Source organism: Galleria mellonella, unplaced genomic scaffold (assembly GCF_026898425.1).
Source record: "Galleria mellonella isolate WM207_F2 unplaced genomic scaffold, CSIRO_AGI_GalMel_v1 utg874, whole genome shotgun sequence".
In the NCBI taxonomy this organism is placed as follows: Eukaryota; Metazoa; Arthropoda; class Insecta; order Lepidoptera; family Pyralidae; genus Galleria; species Galleria mellonella.
Genome location: NW_026442167.1, coordinates 335,118 through 358,442, shown reverse-complemented (window position 1 = coordinate 358,442; position 23,325 = coordinate 335,118). Strand labels below are relative to the sequence as shown.

Sequence of the window (23,325 nt, the reverse complement as noted above, 5' to 3'; positions counted from 1 at the left end):
TTTATATTATTTCTGCAAAAAAAAAAAATACTCCGTTTAGCAGGAATTATGAAAAGGACAATTAATTTTGTAAATAAAACAAAATATTTTTTTAGTTAACATTTTATAAAAACGTGTAAAATGTAAATAAAAAAGCTCTATTACATTAGTATATATATACGATTAAATGTATATAAGGCCTCTGCATTGGAATGTAATAAATCTAAATCTACATACAATATTGCACAAAAATTATTGCAAAAAAAGGAAAAGTTAATAACATAACAAAGGTAAATAAAGTAATAAATATCGTTATATGAAATTGTAGAGCAACTTTGGATCGAAAATATATTAATTGCGCGTATTTTAATTAAAAAAAAAAAAAATTAGTATAGCTACGTTTCATTTCACACGAATAAATGGATTGACTGAAGGCTACGTTGACAAAACAGAAATTACATTAAACTTACGAACTGTGATGAAAATCGCAGCAATATCGTAGTAAATACATTACAGGGATACATTTTATTCTTAAACAATGCTCATTTTAAAATTTGTTCAAACATGATATCATTACGTTTGCGTTTTACGCATATTAACGAGAGAAACCTAAAAAGGGGTCTTAGAAACATATTAGCAAATAACTTATGGATATATTCACACAATTACTTCAGGTGTATAACTACACTTTATAAACATTGTTATAAAATGAGCATGTTTTAAAAAAAAATTGAACATTTTCAGATCTATTTATATAGAATTTTCATACAATACATGTAATATATTGTTCACATTATATGCTTTTATACTTTTTAGTTCATTTAAAACTCAACAAGTTTGTAATTTAATTTTACATTCTTAACAATCTCAGATGTAATATTTTATAAGGTACAATTTAATCATCTAATAATCATTTTACATATATTTTAGTTCAATCAGATCTAATCGTTTCTTTTGAGCGAATTATATTTTGAACATATCGTCATTCGACTGTGACAATAATTGTATTTATTAAGCGGACGGGACATACATCATGCATCTATATAAACATTAACAATAATAAAATCAACACCAGCCTGCTCGTAATTCAGATAGTCGATGAACTAATGATAACAATCAACATGAGTTGGAATGAGATACCCGACGTTGCTATCTCATTTTACCTAATGGATTGGCCAGCGATGTCGATTCCATCGACGAATTCGCTTGCCACTTGCCTAGAGGGCGTGATAGATAAAACTTTAGTGTTGTTTACGAATATTTAAATTCACGATTGGGATTTAGCGTGGAGTGATTAATATATAATACACACTCCCAAAGTAGGATATCATGCCAATAATATTAAAATATGATAAGCATATTTTAAATTATTGTGCATTTGAAAAAAAAAAATAGAAACGAGTGGAGTTCATTCATGTGTATATACATATGTATGTATTATGTCCATCAACTATCTGCGAAAAAGGCCAAAAATAATTAAATATCCCTATATTAGTGGAATGTAAGATCACAACATGAGACACCTGTTTGCTTTACATATTTCGTAGTTTATGAGTGAAACCGTATTTTATACTTTTGAAAAGGAAAAAACGAAGTCATAACGCATTTGAGAGTTACAGCGCCATCTATAGTTTAAAAAAAAAACTTAAAATATTTTAGCGGTATATTAAATAAGACACCACGCCGGCATACACAGACCAACAGTGTAAGTTGGCTGCAAATCCAGCGACCCGGAGGTCGTCGCCTCCGGAGTAGAAGCCGGGGTAATGGGGTACGCCCCGAGGTCCTTACCTCGCCCGTCCACACATCATATGGCGGGCAAAGAGAAGCCCTTGATTGATATATTAACCCTTTGCACTCCGTCGTCGCCGTATTTGCGACATTAAAATACTAACATTAAATCCACTGTCGCGGCTACAGCGACACGCTTGTTTTACTGACTCAGCGCACTTAACACTTGGGTAAGCGAAATCCTCTCTGTTTATAATATGTTTATTTCGTTTACAGTATAATAAATTATTGATAAGTTAATAAGTTATTGGAATCCACTATGAATTACTAGGCTGGAGTGCAAAGGGTTAAATAAAATAATGCTACAATAAATTTTAGTGGTCATTTAAAATTATTATTCTACCTTAGATTTCAAAATTTTATTCCATTTATTTTCATACCATTTAAAATTAACATTTTCGTATATTTTCACTCATAAACGACGAAATAATGTCGCCGTTAATGTAATATATTCTATAATAATATATAAAAATAAACATCACATAATTACCTCATAACTTCTATAACAAACAAGCCAGTCTAATCCATACACAGGCCGGACGGACGGACGGACGGGCAGCAGTGTACCGTTATACTTTGTTAAGTAGCAAGTGCAGGTGTTAAGTGATTAGTAAAATCACTAAGTGACAAAATATCAAGTGTTGTGTCCAATCACCAAGTGTATACAAGTACCAAATATCTATTTTTTATTAAGTTTCATCTACACAGAATGAGTTAACAATCAACATCTTCTTTTTCTTCTATACAACTCAGAATGGCAAACAAGCTGACGGCCCACCTGATGGAAAGTGGTAATCGTCGCCTATAGACATGAGCAGTACCATGGACATAACAGAGTATACTGTTTCGCCCATGATACCCCCCATGCGTTGCCATTCCTGAGAACTCAGGTGTTATTCCTCTGTACCCAGTAAATTCACGTCATATCCCACCCTTCAAACCGAAACACAGCTATGCAAACACAACTGTTTTACGGTAGAAACACGAATGGGACAGAGGTACCCAAGCAATTGACTTTTGTACAAAGTCTCCCTCCTTCTTCTTTCTCTTGGCTATCATCTCCATTTATTTGGGGTTTCCAACCAATCAACAACAATAAAAAATCAACAGCACAAAAAGAAAATTTTATGTGACTTTGCACCTGTACTTGTTTACTTAATAAAGTGTAAATTAGTTATTGCAATCACATGTTTTTTTTTCAAATCATTATGAGACTGTTGCTTATGAAGTCGTTTAAATTTCAATTTAAAAGAACAATTTCCCTAAAAATGGTAACAAGATTCGTATTGTGTCAGATCAAAGTAGTTTAATAGAAGTTTCTGTTTATCATTCTAGTTAATGTTATAATTAAATTAATAAATTAATTAAGCTATTAATTTAAATTAACTATGAGTATATAAGTTAGACAACTTAACCCTTAAATACCTGAAGTTTCGAATTTGATACCGAAGTTTGCATTGTTTTATTGTTAAATAAATTTAAATATTTTAAATTTAAATACCGTAATGCCTAAAGTAGTAAAAAATGATACCAAATGTTTTTTCAAAATAAATATATAAAAATATCGTTTTGATTTTTTTTTTACTATTTTTCCCCATTAGTAAACACAGTAAAGGGTACACTTACATATTTTTTAATTAAAAAAATCAGGCTTTTAAGGGTTAATATATTTTCTTGGGCGCACCCATAAATAGTTCTTTATTGACTTGGCTTGCTTAAATACAATTATGTGGGAAGACATATGTGCAATATCAAAATACCATTAGAAATTTGCACAATGAGAAAAAACGCTCTGATCAATGGTAACACGTCTTGCATTACATAAAACTATATCTATGAAGCGTAAAAATGCAACACGGAAATGCTAGTGTTTTAAAATTATTTAAAGCGAGCTAGCGAGTGAAACTAGTGCTGTACCGAGTCGATTAAAATAGCACCTTTACTTGAATCAAATTATGATTCATTTAGTATAACCCGACAGATGAAAGTGTTAATATTATGTTTTTACAACGTGTTGTTTATTAAAGGCTACATGGGTATAGGAAATGAACCATAATATGATTGGCTTAGAGTGGGTATTTTAGTTCCCCGGATGCCAGCACATCACTCGAGTTTGGGAAAGGTTGCTATCATCTGCCTGTAGCGGGCCATCATAGGTTTGTATATCTGGTCGTGGTCTGGGTATGGAGTAGCCACCGGTGACACTGATGGCTCTGAACCTAGAAACGCAATAACGCTTTTTATAATATCTTCTATGTAGTCTTGTGTATTTTTTTTTGATGGGTGAAAATGGTATGGTAATCCCGCCCGCGCTGACAGGATACGCTGGCGGAGCACCAGTGAAGGGTGATAGATGAGAATGAAAACAGGCCAGTTAGCCCATCATGATGAATTCATCAGGAATTCACCATGATAGTTTCCAGGGGGAACCGCGAGGAGGTCGACCTGGTTGGGTATATTGCTAGCAATGGGATTCTCAGTTTCCATTACTAACAATCTCTTTCCCCCCTATAGGCGACGGTTACCACTTTCCGTCAGGTGGGCCGTCAGCTTGTTTGCCATTCTAAGTTACATAAAAACAATATAACGGATCATAACTGTATGGCTAAAACAATAATAAAAAAAAAATAATATTACGGAGCCATCTGGTCTCAAATTCAGCAAAATTAATAATTTTATAATAGAGGTTTGTTTGAATCGAAGCATTTGGCGTTCCATTGTTTCTGCCTACCCCAATGGGGGACAGGCGTGACAGATGTGTATGTAACATACACATATACGTAACGGTAAATATTGCTGAACAATTATAATTAAAATCTGCTACTGGTAATCACAAATATTTCGTAAAAAAAAAACATTCTTACCTGACAATTTGATGCCAGTGTCGGCGCTCCACACGTCCGCCGCCCGTATCGCCGCGCCGAGTAGCGCCGCGTTCGCGTGCTCGTTCTGAAATGTTTGGATTTCTAACTCAATCATGCTGGGGGGAAAGGGATTGTTAGTAATGGAGACTGAGAGTCCCATTGCTAGCAATATACCCAACCAGGTCGACCTCGTCGCGGTTCTCCCTGCAAACTATCACGATTAATTCCAGATGAATTCATCATGATGGGCTAACTGGCCTGTTTTCATTCTCATCGATCAACCTTCACTGGTGTCCCGCCAGCGTATCCCGTTAGCGCAGGCGGGGTACCATTTCATTTTCATAAAAAAAAAAAAACTCAATCATGCTTAAACAGCTCCATGGCAATTAAATGAATGATACATAGATACATCGTGATCTTAGATTAACACAGAATACTATTTTCCCATCGTAACAGAGGGAGACTTTATACAAAAGTACACCTAGGCACCTCTCTCTATGACTATATATATATATGACTTATTTACCAGAGGGAGACTTTGAACAAAAGTCGATTGCTTGGGTACCTCTGTCCTATTCGTGTTTCAACTGTGAAGCAGTTGTGTTTGCATGGCTATGTTTCGGTTTGAAGGGTGGGATATGGCATGAATTTACTGGGTACAGAGGAATAACATCTGAGTCCTCAGGAATGGCAACGCATGGGGGGTATCATGGGTGAAACAGTATACTCTGTTATGTCCATGTTACTGGTCATGTCTATGGGCGACTGTTACCACTTTCCATCAGGTCAGCTTGTTTGACATTCTAAGTCGCATAAAAAATACCGGGGCATTACCGCGGTATACAGTTATGTATGGTTAAAACAATAATAGTAAAAAATAAATCCATAATTTTGGACACATCGAATAATAATGCAACTTCTCGAATACATAGAAAAACATTCAGATCAATACGGACAGGATGAACGTAACAGACTACAAATGGGGGGAAAGGGATTGTTAGTAATGGAGACTGAGAATCCCATTGCTAGCAATATACCCAACCAGGTCGACCTCCTCGCGGTTCTCCCTGAAAACTATCATGGTTAATTCCTGATGAATTCATCATGATGGGCTAACTGGCCTGTTTTCATTCTCACCTATCACCCTTCACTGGTGTTCCGCCAGCGTATCCCGTTAGCGCAGGCGGGGTTACCATACCATTTTCACCCATTAAAAAAAAAAACACTACAAATGTCCTGTATAGTCTGGGAATCGAACACGCAATCGTCCAAAAGTAAGACAGTGTGTTAAACCGCTACCCCAAGATCTTTAAAGTACCGAGTCGATTTAAAAGCTAACCTGTACGTAAACAGGCGTGTTGAACACGTCCGCGAATATCTGCAGTAGTTCCTTGTTGACAGACGCGCCGCCGGTGGCCACCACGCGCGATGACGAATCTAATAAAAAAAAAATTGTTATCGATAAAATAAATATTTAAATTATTTATAATAGATAGATAGATATTCTTTATTATTGCCTCGAAAATATTACAATAGTAAGCTTAATATAAATATAAACAATTACGAGAAATGATCACAGTGAGAAAACAATGGACGGCCTTATCGTTAAGAGTGACCTCTTCTAGTTAACCTTTGGATGGAGAGGAGTAATTATAGATAATTTGATCGGAGGCACGATGAAAATTTCAATTATTTTTAAATATATATAAAGTTGTAATACAATTAATAATGTAAATATATATTTTTACTTATATATATATTTTTGTAATATTTTTCACCTCGTCTTGCTCACGTAATCCTGGAATGTGAGACTGTGGCCCATCAACGTTTAGAAATCCTCGGAACGGTGAGGTCGCTCCGTGAGGCCTGTGAAGAACCCAGGAAGCTTCTGCGCTTCTGGGCGGAGCTAGGTTGGTTGTACTAGCCACGACTCATACGCACAACGGCCCAAATGAGAGGCTAAGCGCGGAAAATAGAGTCTTTCACATTCACATTCACCTCGTCTCGGCATAGAATGGGCCACCCGTGGGTGTCGAAAGAGGCGACTAAGGGAGCTTACGATAGAGGAAAGGGAAGCAGCGTATTTCTTAAAACATCTCTAAAAGCATAACTGCGGTTGCCAACCCGCCTGTCTAGCGTGGCACCTACTGGCAAAACTCCCCTGATGGAGAAGTCTTATGTCCAGCAGTGGACAGTAAACGGCTGAAATAATAATAATACTTTTGCTTATATTATTTATCAGGAAGTATGTTTTTTAATGGATGTACATGGTATGGTAACCCTGTCTACGCTATGGGTATGCACTGGCAGGGTACCAGTGAGAAATTATAGGTGAGGATGAAAAGGCAGGTCAGTTAGCCCATCGTGACGAATTCAACGATAAATTAGTCACGATACTGTCCAGGGGAAACCGCGTGAAGGTCGAATTAATAGGGTATATTTTAAAAAATAAGTGAAAATGCTATGGTAACCTTACCTGTGCTATCGGTATACACTGGCGGGGCACCAGTGATAGATGTCTGATGAGGATGAAAGCAGGTCAGTCAGCTCTTCGTGACGAATTCAACTTGAATTAGTCACGATGGTTTCCAGGGGGGACCATGCGGAGGTCGACCTGACAGGGTATATTGCTATATTGCTAGCCCCATGGCTATTTGACCCCATTACTAACAATTCTTTTCCCCCCGATAGGATATTGATGGCATTGGGGACTAATTTTCCCATTACTAACAATCCTTTTCTCCCATCAGGACGTATATAGCAGTAGGATAGAGGCAGGGTAGTGGTAACAGCAGTGGACAGGGGGGAAAGGGATTATTAGTAATGAGGTCTAAAAGCTCTATTGATAGCAATATACCCTCTCAGGTCGACCTCCACGCGGTTCCCCCTGGAAACCATCATGTTTAATTCTTGTCGAATTCATCATAGTGGGCCAACTTGACTTGCATTCATTCTCACCTATCTTCCACTGGTGCCTCGTCGGTGTATATTGATAGCTAGGGTAGGGTTACCATTCCATTTTCATCTATTAAAAAAAAAAGCAGTGGTCAGTGGCAGGTACCGAGCGCGAGCCCCGCGTCGGCGGCGTGCAGGCGGCGGCCGAGCGCCTGTCCCTCGAGCAGCGCACGCGCCTCGTACGCGGCGCCCGGCAGCCGCGCCGCCCGTCCCGCCCGCCCCGCCGCGTCCTCCTCGTGCCGTCCCGCTCGCACGCGCGGCGTTATCTCCGCCGTGTCCAGGTAGATACCTGCCACACATACTCTGTGTCACTCGTCCGGGTAAGTACCACAAGTAATGTCATTCAAGGTTATCAATATAATTCACTCCGCATACCATATAAATAGATAGATAGTAGTGTTATTTAATAAATTACCTGTCCAGTTAAAAATCTACCAGTCTACCAGAGGGAGACTTTGTACAAAACTCGATTGCTTGGGTACCTCTGTCCCATTCGTGTTGCTACCGTGAAGCAGTTGTGTTTGCATGCCTGTGTTTCGGTTTGAAGGGTGGGATATGGCGTGAATTTACTGGGTATAGAGAAATAACATCTGAGTCCTCAGGAATGGCAACGCATGGGGGGTATCATGGGCGAAACAGTATGTGTGTGTACTGTTATGTCCATGGTACCGCTCATGTCTATAGGCGACGGTTACCACTTTCCATCAGATGGGCCGTCAGCTTGTTTGCCATTCTAAGTTGTGTAAAAAAAAATATTCAATGAAGACCTAAACTTGTATAAAATACACGTAAGAGAGGAACTTTTCGGAAAATCCCCATACTTAAAAATGGAACAATAATTTTTTTTTAAACTATGCGTTATATAATTTTCTTTTTGCAATGTCAGGTATTTTATTTTTTTATATTTATCATCTGCTCTCGTTTATTTAATGTGTAAATATAATGTAGGAACTTCACAAATATTTTATTATTTATGTATCACTTTTGGCCACAACAGAATATCAGTGTTTTGCTCTTTTTAGGGCAAAGCAAAAAGCCGAGTTGTGGCCATTTTGTATTACTGTGGCACACGCATGGAAAAAAAAATAGTTACTAATTTTATGCATTCTGATTTTGTTTGTTTTTTTTTTTATTTTTTGTACACGTATCTTTTTTTATCTTTTTTCACTTTGCATTTGTGTCTTTTGCTGTTTGTGTGCTGTAAGTGATGCAAATAAATTATTTATCTATTTATTTTAGGAATTGTACTGTTGCTTTATATGAATACTTGCAGAATACTCACTGCACTCACCCACTCACGCTGCACTCACCCATATAGCCCATGTTTCCACGGACAGTACTCCGGAGCAGGTCGTTGAAGGCGTCCCAGCTGGGCCCGGCGAGGCGGTCGCGGTGGTTCTGCCGCGTGAGGGAGCCGTTGGCGAAGCACAGCAGCGCCATGTACGGCGCCGCGGGCGTCGGCCCCACCAGCACGTGGCCCGCCGGCGGCGCCGCCGGCCGCGACAGCCCGCACAGCAGCGTGTCGCTGGTGCCCAGACTCAGGCCCACCCAGCCAGCGCGGAGCCGCAGTCCTGAAAAATTACTGTCCATTTTTTTTACCTCAAATTAACTGACCTAACAGACGTCATTAAGGGGGAGGGGATTGTTAGTAATGCGGACCACCAGTCCTATTGCTAGCAATATATCCTATTGGGGGGAAGGGATTGTTAATTATGGGGATTAGTAGTTCCATTGCTAGCAATATACTTCATCAGGTCGACATCCACGTGGTCCCTCCTGAAAACCATTGTGCTTAATTTCAGGTGTATTCATCACGGTGGGTTTAACTGAACTACCTTTTCAGTCTCACTTATCATCTCTCGCTGGTGTCCAGTCAGCATATACCGTTAGCGCAGGTGGGGTTACCATTCTATTACGATCCAATAAAAAATACACATCATTCTGTCAGAGATGGCAGCTAGGAACATTTTTTATAGACAAAAAAAAAAGGATATTTTTGCATTTTTCTTAGCTAATCTAATTTTTATCTATATCAAGAACTTTTCTTAGACTTCCACGGATAATTAAATTAAATACATATATTATGTATCAGCAAAGTCGTTAACCGATATCATTACTTTAAATTTAACCAGTGGTCAATTAATGGCTGAAATATATATATATATATATATATATATATATATATATATATATATATATATATATATACATAAATATTGTCTACTGGACTTTACAACTTTTGACGATAACAACCACAATACTTAGTTAAATAACTTTATCTTTACCACGAAACATTTTCATTTCGGACGGATGTTGATTGACGCAAAACCTATCGTTTAAAGCACTGGTTAAATTAAAGATGAAGGAGGACTTTTTATTTTAATGGGTAATAATGGAATGGTAATCCCACCCGCGCTAGTCAACATTTTATTGATGTATATATTTATGTATAAATTATTTATTCGTGATTCACTCTCTATCCCAAAAGGTTGACTGATAAAGAACGCTGCTAGTATTAAGTCCGCCTTTTGTACCATACTTTCTTTTGGTTTAGTTATTTAAATGTAAAATTGGTATAGTGTGTAAACTTTGTGTATCCACTAATTAATAGGAATTTTTTCATAACACTGAAACAAACAAGCATACGGCCCACCTGATGGTAAGTGGTTACCGTAGCCTATGAACAAAGAGTACATTATTTTACAATTACAACTAATACTAATCCTTAGTAGTATTATTACCACTATTCAGTATTGTACACTCATTCTGTTACACCGTTCACAAACATCCATACATAGATATCTTATCTGTAAAAGGCAATTTAATGTGGATTTGCCTACTTTAGAGACGTGATAACTCTCGCGGCTCGTATCAAATATCAATTTATATTACGCTTAAGTTTTCAACAACACACTTGTTTTATAATTATGTAACACTGCTTCCTTAACCCGGCTTCGCACGCATTATTTTTAATAAAAGATAACCCATAGTACTGGGGGGAGAAGGGATTGCTAATAATGGGGATTAGCAGCCCCATTGCTAGTGGGGGAGAAGGGATTGTTAGTAATGCGGATTATCAGTTCCATTGCTAATAATATACCCTAACAGGTCGACCTCCCCGTGGTCTCCCCTGGAAACCACCGTGCTGAATTCCAAGTGTATTCATCACGATGGGCTAACTGACCTGCCCTTTCATCCTCACCTATCATCTATCACTGGTGCCCCGCCAGCGTATACCGTTAGCGCAGGCGGGGTTACCATTCCATTATCATCCATTAAAAAAAACAGCCCCATTGCTAGCAATATACTATTAGGTCGACCTCCTCCTGGTTCTCCCTAGAAACCGCCGTGATTAATTTATTGTTAGATTCGTCACGACGGGCTTACTGACCTGCTTCACCGTCTGGGTACGTGCGTTCCAACCTAGACCTTATCATCATTTACCATCAGGTGAGGTAAGATCGAGCACAAACCCGCCTTGTAATAAAAAATCTCACCAGCGAGGGCCGAGTTATTGTCCCCGGTGAAGGCGACGACTCGACAGTCTGGTCGGAAGCCGTAGCGCTGCACGAAGTATGGCGATATGGTGCCGAGGACGCTGGCGGTCGGAACCGGACTGCCCAGCTTGCTTTCCAGTGTCTCGTCACCGCAAGCCTGGATATTATATACTCTGATATACTCTGTCAAGAGCTGATCAACTTTTGATGCTATGGAAATTTAAATTGTTTGACTCTTGGAGGTCACTATATATGCCAAGGTCAGGGACCTATCGAGCCTGACTCTCTAATAATTTTCTCTTTATTTACAACTAGCATTTTCGTCCACATGACAGCAATTGTTATTGAATGTCTGGGATAAATAGTAGTCTATGTCCTACATCCCCATAGACCTATTTAAGGGGTGAGAGGGGGATGGGCCGTAACAGAGAATATCGAGGCATAACCCCATAGTTCTCAGGAATGGTAACCCTTAAATCAGAAAAAATTGTAAATAATTCAGAGTACCATAGTCCTATTGCTAGCAATATGCTCTGACAGGTCGACCTCCACGAGTCCCTCCTGGAAGCCATCGTGCTGAATTCCAGGTTTATTCATCACGATGGGCTAACTGACCTACCTTTTTATTCTCACCTATCATCCCTCACTGGTGCCCCCGTCGGCGTATAACTGTTAGCGCAGGCGAGGTTCCCACTCCATTGTCATCCATTAAAAAAAAACATGCACATCATAAAATACTCTGTAAGGTTATTCTGTCATCGGTATGACGAAGGAACTGTATGACACCACTAACCTTCAAAGCCTTCTCGTCCCACTTCTTGCTGTGTATATCCAGTAGATTCATGCCGGAGCCGTCGGAGTAGTCGATGGGCGCCACGCGGCCCAGGAACAAGGAGCACGCGAACGACGACACGAGGGAGATCCTGGCGGCCGCGCGGTACGCACGCTCCCTGCTGCGGTACATTTTGCGGATCTGCGGGCCCGTGAACCGCTCGTATGCCGTCGAGCCCGTTATCCTGGCCAACTCCTGTCAACGGTTTCATTTTATGCGACTTACAATAGAATGAATAAAACAGAGGGGTTTCTCAATTCGCCATTTTTTTTAACAATGACGTCAAGTATTTACGTTACTAACTATGAATCAATTTCCAAAACTTTGCATATTTTTCCTGTCTTAGCCCCATTTTATTTTTCTGATTAAACCTTTTTTTTTATACAACTTAGAATGGCAAACAAGCTGACGACCCACCTGATGGAAAGTGGTAACCGTCGCCTATACACATGAGCAGTACCATAGACATAACTGAGTATACTGTTTCGCCCATGATACCCCCCATGCATTACCATTCCTGAGGACTCAGGTGTTATTCCTCTGTACCCAGTAAATTCACGCCATATCCCACTCTTCAAACCGAAACACAGCCATGCAAACACAACTGCTTAACGGTTAAAACACGAATGGGACAGAGGTACCCAAGCAATCGACTTTTGTACAAAGTCTCCCTCTGGTATTTTAGAAGCAAAATCCAATATCAAATACAATATTTATGTAGGAATTGTTCTGGATAATCTATAAAATCTATAAAACATCGTCGTTTATCTATACGTTTGTAATTGAAGTATTTTTTTTACGCGGTAATACATAGTTATATCTATTTGCCTATCACACGAAAACTATTAAAATAATGCGTGTACATACCTCGGGACCACCGACCGCCTCCTCGAGAGCCCTGCAGTCGGCGGTGGTGCTGGAGTCCATCCAGACAGGAGAGTTCGTCACGAATGCGGTCGCTAACTGCGTGTGCAGGAACTCGTCGGGGGACAAACTGGCCAGTTTAGACTCGCAGTCCTTGGACCACCACACCGAGCCGTGTTGCTACAATGTTAAAAATATCATAATTGGAATCAGTTATAATGAAGCTATCTCTTATGAACATGCCAGGTAATGTTTCTTTTTTCTAATTATAAGAACAAAAGAATAAAAGAGAGGAATAGTTTTTTTTTTTTTTTATACAACTTAGAATGGCAAACAAGCTGACGGTCCACCTGATGGAAAGTGGTAACCGTCGCCTATAGACATGAGCAGTACTATGGACATAACAGAGTATACTGTTTCGCCCATAATACACCCCCATGCGTTGCCATTCCTCTCCTCATTCCTAAAATGTTATTCCTCTGTAACCTGTAAATTCACGCCATATCCCACCCTTCAAACCGAAACACAGCCATGCAAACACAACTGCTTTATGGTTGATACACGAATGGGATAGAGGTACCCAAGCAAACGACTTTTGTACAGTCTCCCTCTGGTAGTCTATTCCAAGAGAACACAATGAAGTCTCAAAACTGATGTCTGATGTTGGGAAAGGCGAGGTAAAATCCGGCCAGCGACCCAGCTCAAATATTGAAGGAGATAATAGTGATAAAATGAACGCTCTATATAAGCAACTCATTTGAACCAATTTCAATAAAACAAAAATCTTATTGGGAAAAGTTGCTTTTAGGAAAAAAGGTGTATAAAAATAGGTTATGGTATGAGCTCCCTGCCGAGGTTTTTCCAAGAGCCTACAGCATGGGGTCTTTAAAAGGGTGTAAAGACGTTTCTTCAGTGTCAGCAACGCATGTGTAATACCTCTGATATTGCAGGTGTTCATAGGCTACGGTAACCGCTTACCATCGGGGGGAAAGGATTGTTAGTAATGGGGTCTAATGAACACATTGCTAGCAATACACTATCAGGTCGACCTCCACGTGGTTCCCCCTGGAAACCATCGTGAACAATTCTTGAATTTGTCACAATGGGCTTACTGACCTGCTTCAACCTCATCTATCATCCTTCACTGGTGCCCCGCCAGTGTATACCGACAGCGCAGGCGGGGTTACCAATCCATTATCACCCATTAAAAAAAAACACTTACCATCAGGTGGGCCGTATGCTTGTCTGCCACTTTAGTTGTATAAAAAAAAATCCTTGAGCGTAACAATGTTCAATGCACCAAAATGAATAATACAGCTAATTAACAAGAATTGTGAAATGAAAGTGAAGTGCACGCGCGGCTTGTTCTCGTTACGTTGGCCGAAAAAGGATTGTTACACTTTCATATATTAATTAAACACATTGTCATCGAGTCGTACGTCTGTCTTGCGTGGTTACAAATAAATACAAAGTAAAGCTTTTTTTTATACAACTTAGAATGGCAAACAAGCTGACGGCCCACCTGATGGAAAGTGGTAACCGTCGCCTGTAGACATTAGCAGTACCATGGACATAGCAGAGTATACTGTTTCGCCTATGATGTTATTCAGATGTTATTTCTCCGTAACCTGTAAATTCATGCCATATCCCACCCTTTAAACCGAAACACAGCCTGCAAACACAACTGCTTTACGGTTGAAACACGAATGGGACAGAGTTACCCAAGCAATCGACTTTTGTATAGTCTCCCTCAATAAATGAGTGTGTAAATGAGTTATGTAAATGAGTGCATAAGATTTACTCATATAGTTTTAAAAACAAAAAATTCACTGCTGTTCCACTGCAGAAATGAACAATAGGTATGATGATACATTAGTGAGTCATATGTAAATGTACGTAGTGCCTTAAAAAGGAGACCATAAATTACGTCACATGAAATATAATGGTTTTAGAAACATATGGGCAAATAGACTTAGTAATGATAAAGTTTTAAAGCTAATTTGAAGCTATTCTTCACTGAACCCATAAATTATTGTTTCTCTAAAACTATGGGTACCTTTATAATTTTTGTTTTTGAATTTAATACCAGAGGGAGACTTTGTACAAAAGTCGATTGCTTGGGTACCTCTGTCCCATTCGTGTTTCTACCGTGAAGTAGTTGTGTTTGCATGGCTGTGTTTCGGTTTGAAGGGTGGGATATGGTGTGAATTTACTGGGTACAGAGGAATAACACCTGAGTCCTCAGGAATGGCAACGCATGGGAGGTATCACGGGCGAAACAGTATACTCAGTTATGTCCATGGTACTGCTCATGTCTATAGGCGACGGTTACCACTTTCCATCAGATGGGCCGTCAACTTGTTTGCCATTCTAAGTTGTATAAAAAAAGAAAAAACTTTATTTCATATTATTTATTTTACTAAAAATGTAATACAACAACATATGGAAGAAGGCACTAACTCCTGAAACACAGGTTTTTTCATACCTACCTCGGGAGTTAGGGACTTCACACTATATTGTTACAATGATTGAAATAAAGATTTATTTATTATTATTATTTATACTTATATTACAAAGAGATTTTTTTATTGTTTTTTTTTTGTAATGAACAAACTCAACTGATTTTAAAAATCCTTGCCCCTGTAAGTAAAGCTACATTAGCCAGTATCATCGGCTATATATCGTCATAGTCGTAGAATACTGACGGATCTGACAAAAATATAAAGATCCGTCAGTATTCTATGACTATGACAATATTACTTTCGAAAATTTAATCTACTCATGTGAAGCTGGGCTGGAATCTAAAATATAAAAAGCTAATCATTTTGTATTTTAGACTGATAAATATTGTAACATCATGAAATTTAAGGTTAATCCTGACCCCTGTCATATTATTACCATTTTGTGTGATAGTTAATTTATATTTTCATATTTTTCATTCATACTTTTTATTGTTTATTATATAAATATCTATTTATAAAGAAGAAAATGTATGAAATAATGCAGTAAAGAACAAAAAGAAGTTTTAATCAAATAAACTTAATTATATAACTAAATAAATTACATTTTTGAATCATAATTTTTTTATGATTCTACCTCCCATTTGAAATGCAATTTTACCTGGCAAGAATGGGTAGGAGACTTAACTATTGCTTTTTTCAAACTAAAGTTTATTTCATAGTTATAAAATTGTATCAATATTGATTACCTAACAGTATTAAACTGTTTTAAATTATTAGTCAAGTCCATTATTGTAAATATTATATTGTATTATATATCTAATAATATAAAAAATGTCAAATATAATGAGATATATTATTACCTGTGCAGCGCCCGAGAGTGCCTCGATTGTGGAGAAGTCAACACCAGCCACAACAAGCATGTCCATCACCATATCGAGGGCCTTCACCCATAACAGTGGTGGGGCCGTGACCTCGCCCCGCTGCTGACCCCGCAGCACACCCCCAGCTGTCCTGTGAAATGACAAACAAGATGAAAAAAAAAGATCAAAGAATAGAAAACATTTTAAAATTTGAAAAATGAAATGATGTGGCATCCTATTCATCATTTTTTCAATTACATAAAAATTATTAGAATTTTATACTAAAAAAATTTCTATTACAAGTTTTTAATCTAAAATTAAAGAAAAAAAATGTGTATTTATGGTTTTCAATTGATAATAATATTTCAAAATTCTTTCTATTAAGTAATTTAAGAATTTTTATTTTAAATACTTACCTGAACTCAGGGAGATCTGAATCAAATTCAACATTGGCTTCATGTAATACTCCATAATCCTCACCAATTACTAATGCTTTCAACTGAAAGTAATATCAATAACAACTAATAATAAAAAAAATACCAAAAAAAACCAATAGATCTATATACTTTTATGAATGTAAATTAAAGTAACTTGAATACTTAGGTATCATAGAATATCTTGTTATTATTTAATGATAAAGATGGTTTCATAATTTAATAGCTTACATAAGTCAAATTAAGTAAATAAATTTAAAAAACAAATAATTATTCTGATAAGAATTAACATCATCCTAAAAAAATTATAATTTAAATGGTTGCCATGACTTCCTAAAGTAGGTAATCAATATGTTTAGAATTTGTATTGAAATATTGATCCAAAAAAAGAAATGAGTTGCCTATTTGTAATCAAAATATTATAAACTTATCAACAACTTATATTTACATAAGTAAAAAAATTACTTAAGTAAAAATTATAATTGTACCTTACAATTAATTATAAATCGAAGGCAACAACAGCAAAATACAACGCAATACTTTCTTAAATAAAATTATGATTTTCCTAAGTATTATTTATAAAATTAAAATTTTTATTAAAATTTTTAGACATAACTGAATATTCTTATAAACCAAACTTAGTTGCTTATGTATTCTAAGGTTAAATAGTTTCTTTTCACTTTAAATAATTTTATATATATTATTCGTTGATAATGTTAATGAAACACAAAACAGTCAAATAAAAACAAACTCACCCTTTGCGTACTAAAATCAAATCCTAAAAAAGTTTTCTTCCTTGTTTCGTCAGTCATTTCTTTTTTTTTCTAAATATTTTGACAGCGCGCGGCCAATGACACTCCGTGTACGTTCCGGAGACAGTAACTTTGAACGTTTCGTGACTAAATGCCGTCATACATAGAATTTATGAAATTATTATTGTAACTCGGGCGCGATTTCACGATATCATTATTTTATTTTACAACACCCAATTAACAGAATCTTAATAACTACAATTGAGTATTTAGGGTAATTCGATAAAGAAGCCATAATAATATTTATGTTGCCAAGGTTGCGGTTATCTAATGTTTAAATAATGAATAGGTAGGTAGATAGGTATGTCATAATTATTTAAATTTTAGAAATATACCTATTCATACATATAAAAACTTCTAAGTCCTTGATATATTATCTAAGAATTAATTATATTTTTTTTCAAAGTTTCTTGATATTGGGATAGGTGATGTAGTATAGATAGTAAGCAAGGCCGTCCTTAGCCTACCTTAGCGTTCCTAGATAAATTTCTGCGGAGGATAAAGCATAGTTGGGGTCCTACCCCAGATTTATCTAAAGCCCACTCTAGGATGCGAGCGGAACATTTAACTATTGCACAAAGATTAGTCTGAGAGTATATATGCCTTTTTTAAGGGTCCATGCTCCTCCCCAAACATAATTATAAATATGCTAATAGCAGAAGTGGGGGGAGGGGGCTTACGATGATAAAAGCAAGGTCACCAGTGACTCTTGACTGAGAAGCTCCTAGGCAACTTTTTATGATCTCCGGTGCGCCTCCAAAACTACCGAATATAAAATCGGGTATCCGCTGTATCTTCCAAAGTAGTGACGTCAAATTTGATGCGGTCCTTTACAGATCCTATAGCGCCCCTTTTAAACTACGAAGTTCCTGGACATCGTCTGACCGTAGTGGTGTGGTACAAAACCCTTAAAAGACGTACTTCAATACTGTTCCATGATGTAATCTCGCATAAGTAAACGGAATGTAAACGAAGTCAATGGATACATGTAGCGTTTGATTTTTTTATACTGGTGATGATGATGATGATGGTAGTGAATGGCATAATTTCATTTTCAACGAATTATCATAACCACATTATTAAGGCAGCAAGTTAACATCTTTGAAACAAGAAAGAGACTTCTTTATCTTCTTAAATACTTACTTCTATTCACTTATTTTTTTGCGTGATAGAATCCGAAACAAGGATATCCGCAAAAGAACCAAAGTAACCGACATAGCCCGAAGGATAAGCAAGCTGAAGTGGCAATGAGCTGGTCACGTAGCTTGAAGAATTGACAACTAATGGGAAAGAAAGGTTCTTGAGTTGCAACTCCGTACCGGCAAACGCAATGTAGGACTACTCCCTACTAGATGAGAATATATATATATATATATATATATATATATATATATATATATATATATATATATATATATATATATATATATATATATATATATAAATACATTGCAAAGGAGTCGGTGGATGCAGGTGGCTCAGCACCGTTCCTTATGACAGGCTATGGGGGGAGGCTTATGTCCAGCAGTGGACAGATAATGTCTGTAATAATGAATGATGACTTAAATTTGCAGTTATTGCATCTTAATCTGAAGAAATGTCAACATTTTTATTTATTTATTTATTCATTAATTATAACATTATAACAGCAAAAGCCAAATCAATGTTATAAATTTAGTGTGGCAACATACAAAGTTATAATAAATGTATTTAACCCGACTCAAAATATTTCTGAACGGCTTCTAATATCTTTGGCGGGCTACTACTAAATATATCAATGATGTTTATAATATTATTTAATAACCGTACTGCGTGAGTTAAGGGAACGTGCTGAAGTAGGTTAGTTCTTACTGGCGGGATATTAAAGGTAACCGGATGACGGCGCGCGCTAACATAACCATTCGGTACTCGCAGTTGGACTGTCTCTAGCACTTGTAGGTGACCATAGGCGTCACAATTTATTTTATTATAACCATGATACTGTTCATATTTATAGGCATAGGCGGGTGCCGGATGGGCCGTGGCTACCCCAGAATTGGAAAAATACGCCAAAATTTATAGATTTACAACAGGCGACGTGAGAAGGGTTTTTTTTTTGATGGGTAAAAATGGTACAGTAATGGTATATGCCTGCGCTAACGGGATACGCTGGCGGAGCACCAGTGAAGGGTGATAGATGAGAATGAAAACAGGTCAGTTAGCTCATCATGATGAATTCATCAGGAATTAACCATGATAGTTTCCAGGAAGAACCGCGAGAAGGTCGACCTGGTTGGGTATATTGCTAGCAATGGGATTCTCAGTGTCCATTACTAACAATCCCTTTCCCCCCGACGTGTGAAGGGTATCATTGACACTGTACACTGTGTTATGTCATGGTACTGTTCATGTCTTCAAAAACTCCATATTGTAGTGCTGTACTGGTACAACTCTTTCCATAATATTACAATAATCCTAGCCATCGGAATTTTTTTTTATACAACTTAGAATGACAAACAAGCTGACGGCCCACCTAATGGAAAGTGGCAACCGTCGCGTATAGACATGAGCAGTATCATGGACATAAACGAGTATACTGTTTCGCCCATGATACTCCCCATGCGTTGCCATTCCTGAGGACTCAGGTATTATTCCTTTGTACCTAGTAAATTCACGCCATATCCCACCCTTCAAACCGAAACACAGCCATGCAAACACAACTGCTTTACGGTTGAAACACAAAACACGAATTATTACTTATGGATTTAATTATCCCTGATCATTTTAAATGAGCAAACTATAAGAAATGTGAATTTGCTTCATGAAGCTTAGCATGGTCCGCATGCAATTACGCCATTGTTTTTCGAAGGGAGTTTAGTACCTTAAAAAAATCGTATATGCCATTTACAGATATATCTCTGCGTAAAGCTGGAGACTTTGCTTGGTTTCTGTGATGGGCACCAAATAATTCAAGGGTGGGCACGACCTATCCAGCTCACCCTTAAAAACGCTTATTCTTGTATTATGTGAATGCTGTGACTTTTACCTACCAAAAAGTTATTTAATTTTTTTTTAATGGGTGATAATGAAATAACCCCACCCGCGCTATCGGTATACACCGGCTGGGCACCAATGAAGGATGATAAGCGAGGATGAAGCAGTCAGTTAGCCCATCGTGACGTATTCAACAAGAATTGTTCACGATGGTTTCCAGGGGGAACCACGTGGAGGTCGACCTAATAGGGCATATTGCTAGCAACGGGGCTGCCAAACACTATTGCTAACTATTCCTTTCCCCCAGTTATTTCAATTTAGCTATGACATGGTTGGCTGTCTTGAGTAAGTCGTGCTCACTAAAATATCCCGACAGGTGGCGGCGTGGTGGACCGAGTTATCAAGCTTCATAAAGTATAGTTGAACGCAATGATGACTCACATACTTATGATTGGGAGTTATGGCTAAGGACGTGTTTTGGTGTAACGACACACTAACGAGTGCCCACTCCAGAATTGTCTGGTACCCATTCTAAGAAACTTTTGACTAAGTGTAAAGACATCTGACGAAATGTGTTTTTTTAAAGCTCCTGGCTAATCATTTTAAATACGGTAATAACATAAAAAAAAAAATATCGTTTTTACGCAGCAGAGAATAAAAAATAATCTGACAGCCTTCCCGACAGGAAGCGGTAACCATCATCTATGAACTATGGAAAGGGATCGTTAATAATGGAGTCTAACAGACTCTTACGACATACACTGGAAAGGAAGGAGTGGCCCATTCTATGTTAGGACCACACGACAATCTCCCTGAATGCATGGATAGAATCATAGTTGTAATATAATAGACTAATGCCCAGTAAATTAGTACCTAATAGATAATAGATAATCATGCATGTAGGTATTTTAAACGATCAACTTTGTAAGGTAATCGCAGCAGCATTGCCAGAAGCATTATGCATTTCCCCCCAAATTTTGAAGATTTTATCTGCAAATTTATAGGATTCCATCATTTTTAACTAATCACAAGTATTTATTCGTTTTCTCTATCTATTTCTAAGTGTGGTTTATGCGAGCTACAAAATAATAAAAAAAAACAGCGTAATGGTGTTTTTTATATCATATTTTTTTTTATACAACTTAGAATGGCAAACAAGCTGACGGCCCACCTGATGGAAAGCGGTAACAGTCGCCTATCGATATGAGCAGTACCATGTACATAACAGTGTACTGTTTCGCCCATGATACCCCCCACGCGTTGCCATTGCTGAGGACTCAGGTGTTATTCCTCTGTACCCTGTAAATTCACGCCATATCCCACCCTTCAAACCGAAACACAGCCATGCAAACACAACTGCTTCACGGTAGAAACACGAATGGGACAGAGGTACCCAAGCAATCGACTTTTGTACAAAGTCTCCCTCTGGTAAATGGTTTACAAATATCAAAACAGTGAACAAAATTACACACACAATGAATGTCAATAGAGAAGAGGCGTGGAAATTGGGCCCTCATTACTAACGAGGGGGAAAATTTATAGTAATAGGGTCTAACAGTTCCATTCCATGGAAAAGAGTATGTTAGTAATGTAGTAGTTAAAGTTCTAATAGTTCCATTGCTAGCAATATATCTTATCAGGTCAACCTCCACGTGGTTCCCCCTGGGAACCATCGTGATTAATTCTGGTGACATTGGTCACGATGGGCTAACTGATCTGTTTTTATCCTCACCTGTTATTTCTTACTGGTATCCCGTCAACGTATACCGATAGCGTTTGCGGGCTTACCATTTCACCCATGGAAAGAAACAGTTCCATTGATAGCAGTATACCTTATCAGGTTGACCTCCACCCAGTTCATCCTGGAAAACTAACGTATTTAATTCTTGTCGAATTCATCAAGATAAAGAGCATATTCCTTTTTCAAATGCCGGCAGCACACCTGCAATGCCGTTGGTGTTGTGGGTAATTATGGGCGGCGGTAGTCACTTACCGCATGCACGTTTGACCCCTGTGTTGTAAAAACAAAAATGATGGGTCAACTGACCTGCTTTTATCTTCACCTATCATCACTCACTGGTGCCCTGCCAATGTATACCGATAGCGGAGGCGGGGTTACGATTCCATTACTAACAATCCTTTCCCCTCCAAATGAGGCATTGTGAATCTTACAATACAAGTATCAAATGAAAATTTTCAGTTTACCCAAACCAGGAAACGTATTTTCCAAAAATTGGTTTGGGTCTAACTGTTATCTACTTTAGCAATTTCTCATTACCAAATCCTTATTTAAAAAATTAAGACATTAAATAAATTAAAATAGTTTTATCGTATGAAAATATATTTTAATCGCCTCATAATGAACTATGTCACTAAAAGCGGCCAGCATTTTTCTCGGAATCCAAGTTCCGCTTAATTAGAGTAGCCCCTTGTCACGATTCGTTAGCGCGGATGACCCTAAATTACTTAAAAAAAACCTATTTGAAGTGCTAAAGGCGTAAATTGCCGTACCATTGCACGCCCTCGCCCACCGGGGCGATTGTGTAAATATAAACCTATAAAGCGGACCGACTGAGCCGTGTGGGTTTTCCATGAGATTAGCGATGTAACATGCACGTTGTTAGAAGTCCACATGCGAACTATATGCACTGCCCTATCTACGTGCTGGGTATGTGATCGGGACCTTTCGGCCATTGTCATTGAACTTTAGAACATTGCGAACTGATGTGAAGGTTTGATGCCTACATATATAATATAATACTTACTTACTTATATATGTTTATATTTATAAGTCGATGTAGCTAGACAAACAGCAGGGGAACTTGAGGTTTAAAGAAATTATTTCCTTTTTTTTTATACCACGAAGGTAGCAAGCATACAGTATGTCTGATGGAAACATTAAACATTTGATTTAGCTTAGCTCTTGGCTCTTAGCGATAAGGTCGCCTATTGTTTTCTCATTGTGATTATTTCTTGTAATTATTTATATTTATAATAAGTTT

General features: G+C 37.7%; 1 protein-coding gene across 1 annotated transcript; it reads right to left on the bottom strand.

Annotated features, from left to right (window-relative positions):
* Positions 1-94: 94 nt before the first annotated feature.
* LOC113519064 (xylulose kinase) lies at positions 95-17,492 on the bottom strand. Its single transcript, XM_052902205.1, has 11 exons — positions 17,294-17,492; positions 16,521-16,603; positions 16,105-16,255; positions 12,786-12,962; positions 11,880-12,113; positions 11,087-11,243; positions 8,900-9,160; positions 7,696-7,878; positions 5,974-6,071; positions 4,635-4,719; positions 95-3,989 (listed from the first exon to the last, which is right to left on the bottom strand). The coding sequence occupies exons 1-11, from the start codon at positions 17,348-17,350 to the stop codon at positions 3,874-3,876; spliced, it is 1,602 nt and encodes a 533-aa protein (XP_052758165.1). The 5' UTR covers positions 17,351-17,492; the 3' UTR covers positions 95-3,873.
* Between the last annotated feature and the right edge of the window lie 5,833 nt (positions 17,493-23,325).

Excerpts from the sequence above, each read along its gene's own strand:
- LOC113519064 (XM_052902205.1), bottom strand. The coding sequence starts at position 17,350 with ATGACTGACGAAACAAGGAAGAAAACTTTTTTAGGATTTGATTTTAGT. Across the intron at positions 16,604-17,293 it reads TTGATTTTAGTACGCAAAGG|TTGAAAGCATTAGTAATTGG; the intron begins GTGAGTTTGTTT and ends TATTACTTTCAG. Across the intron at positions 9,161-11,086 it reads CAATAACTCGGCCCTCGCTG|GACTGCGGCTCCGCGCTGGC; the intron begins GTGAGATTTTTT and ends GTAATTTTTCAG.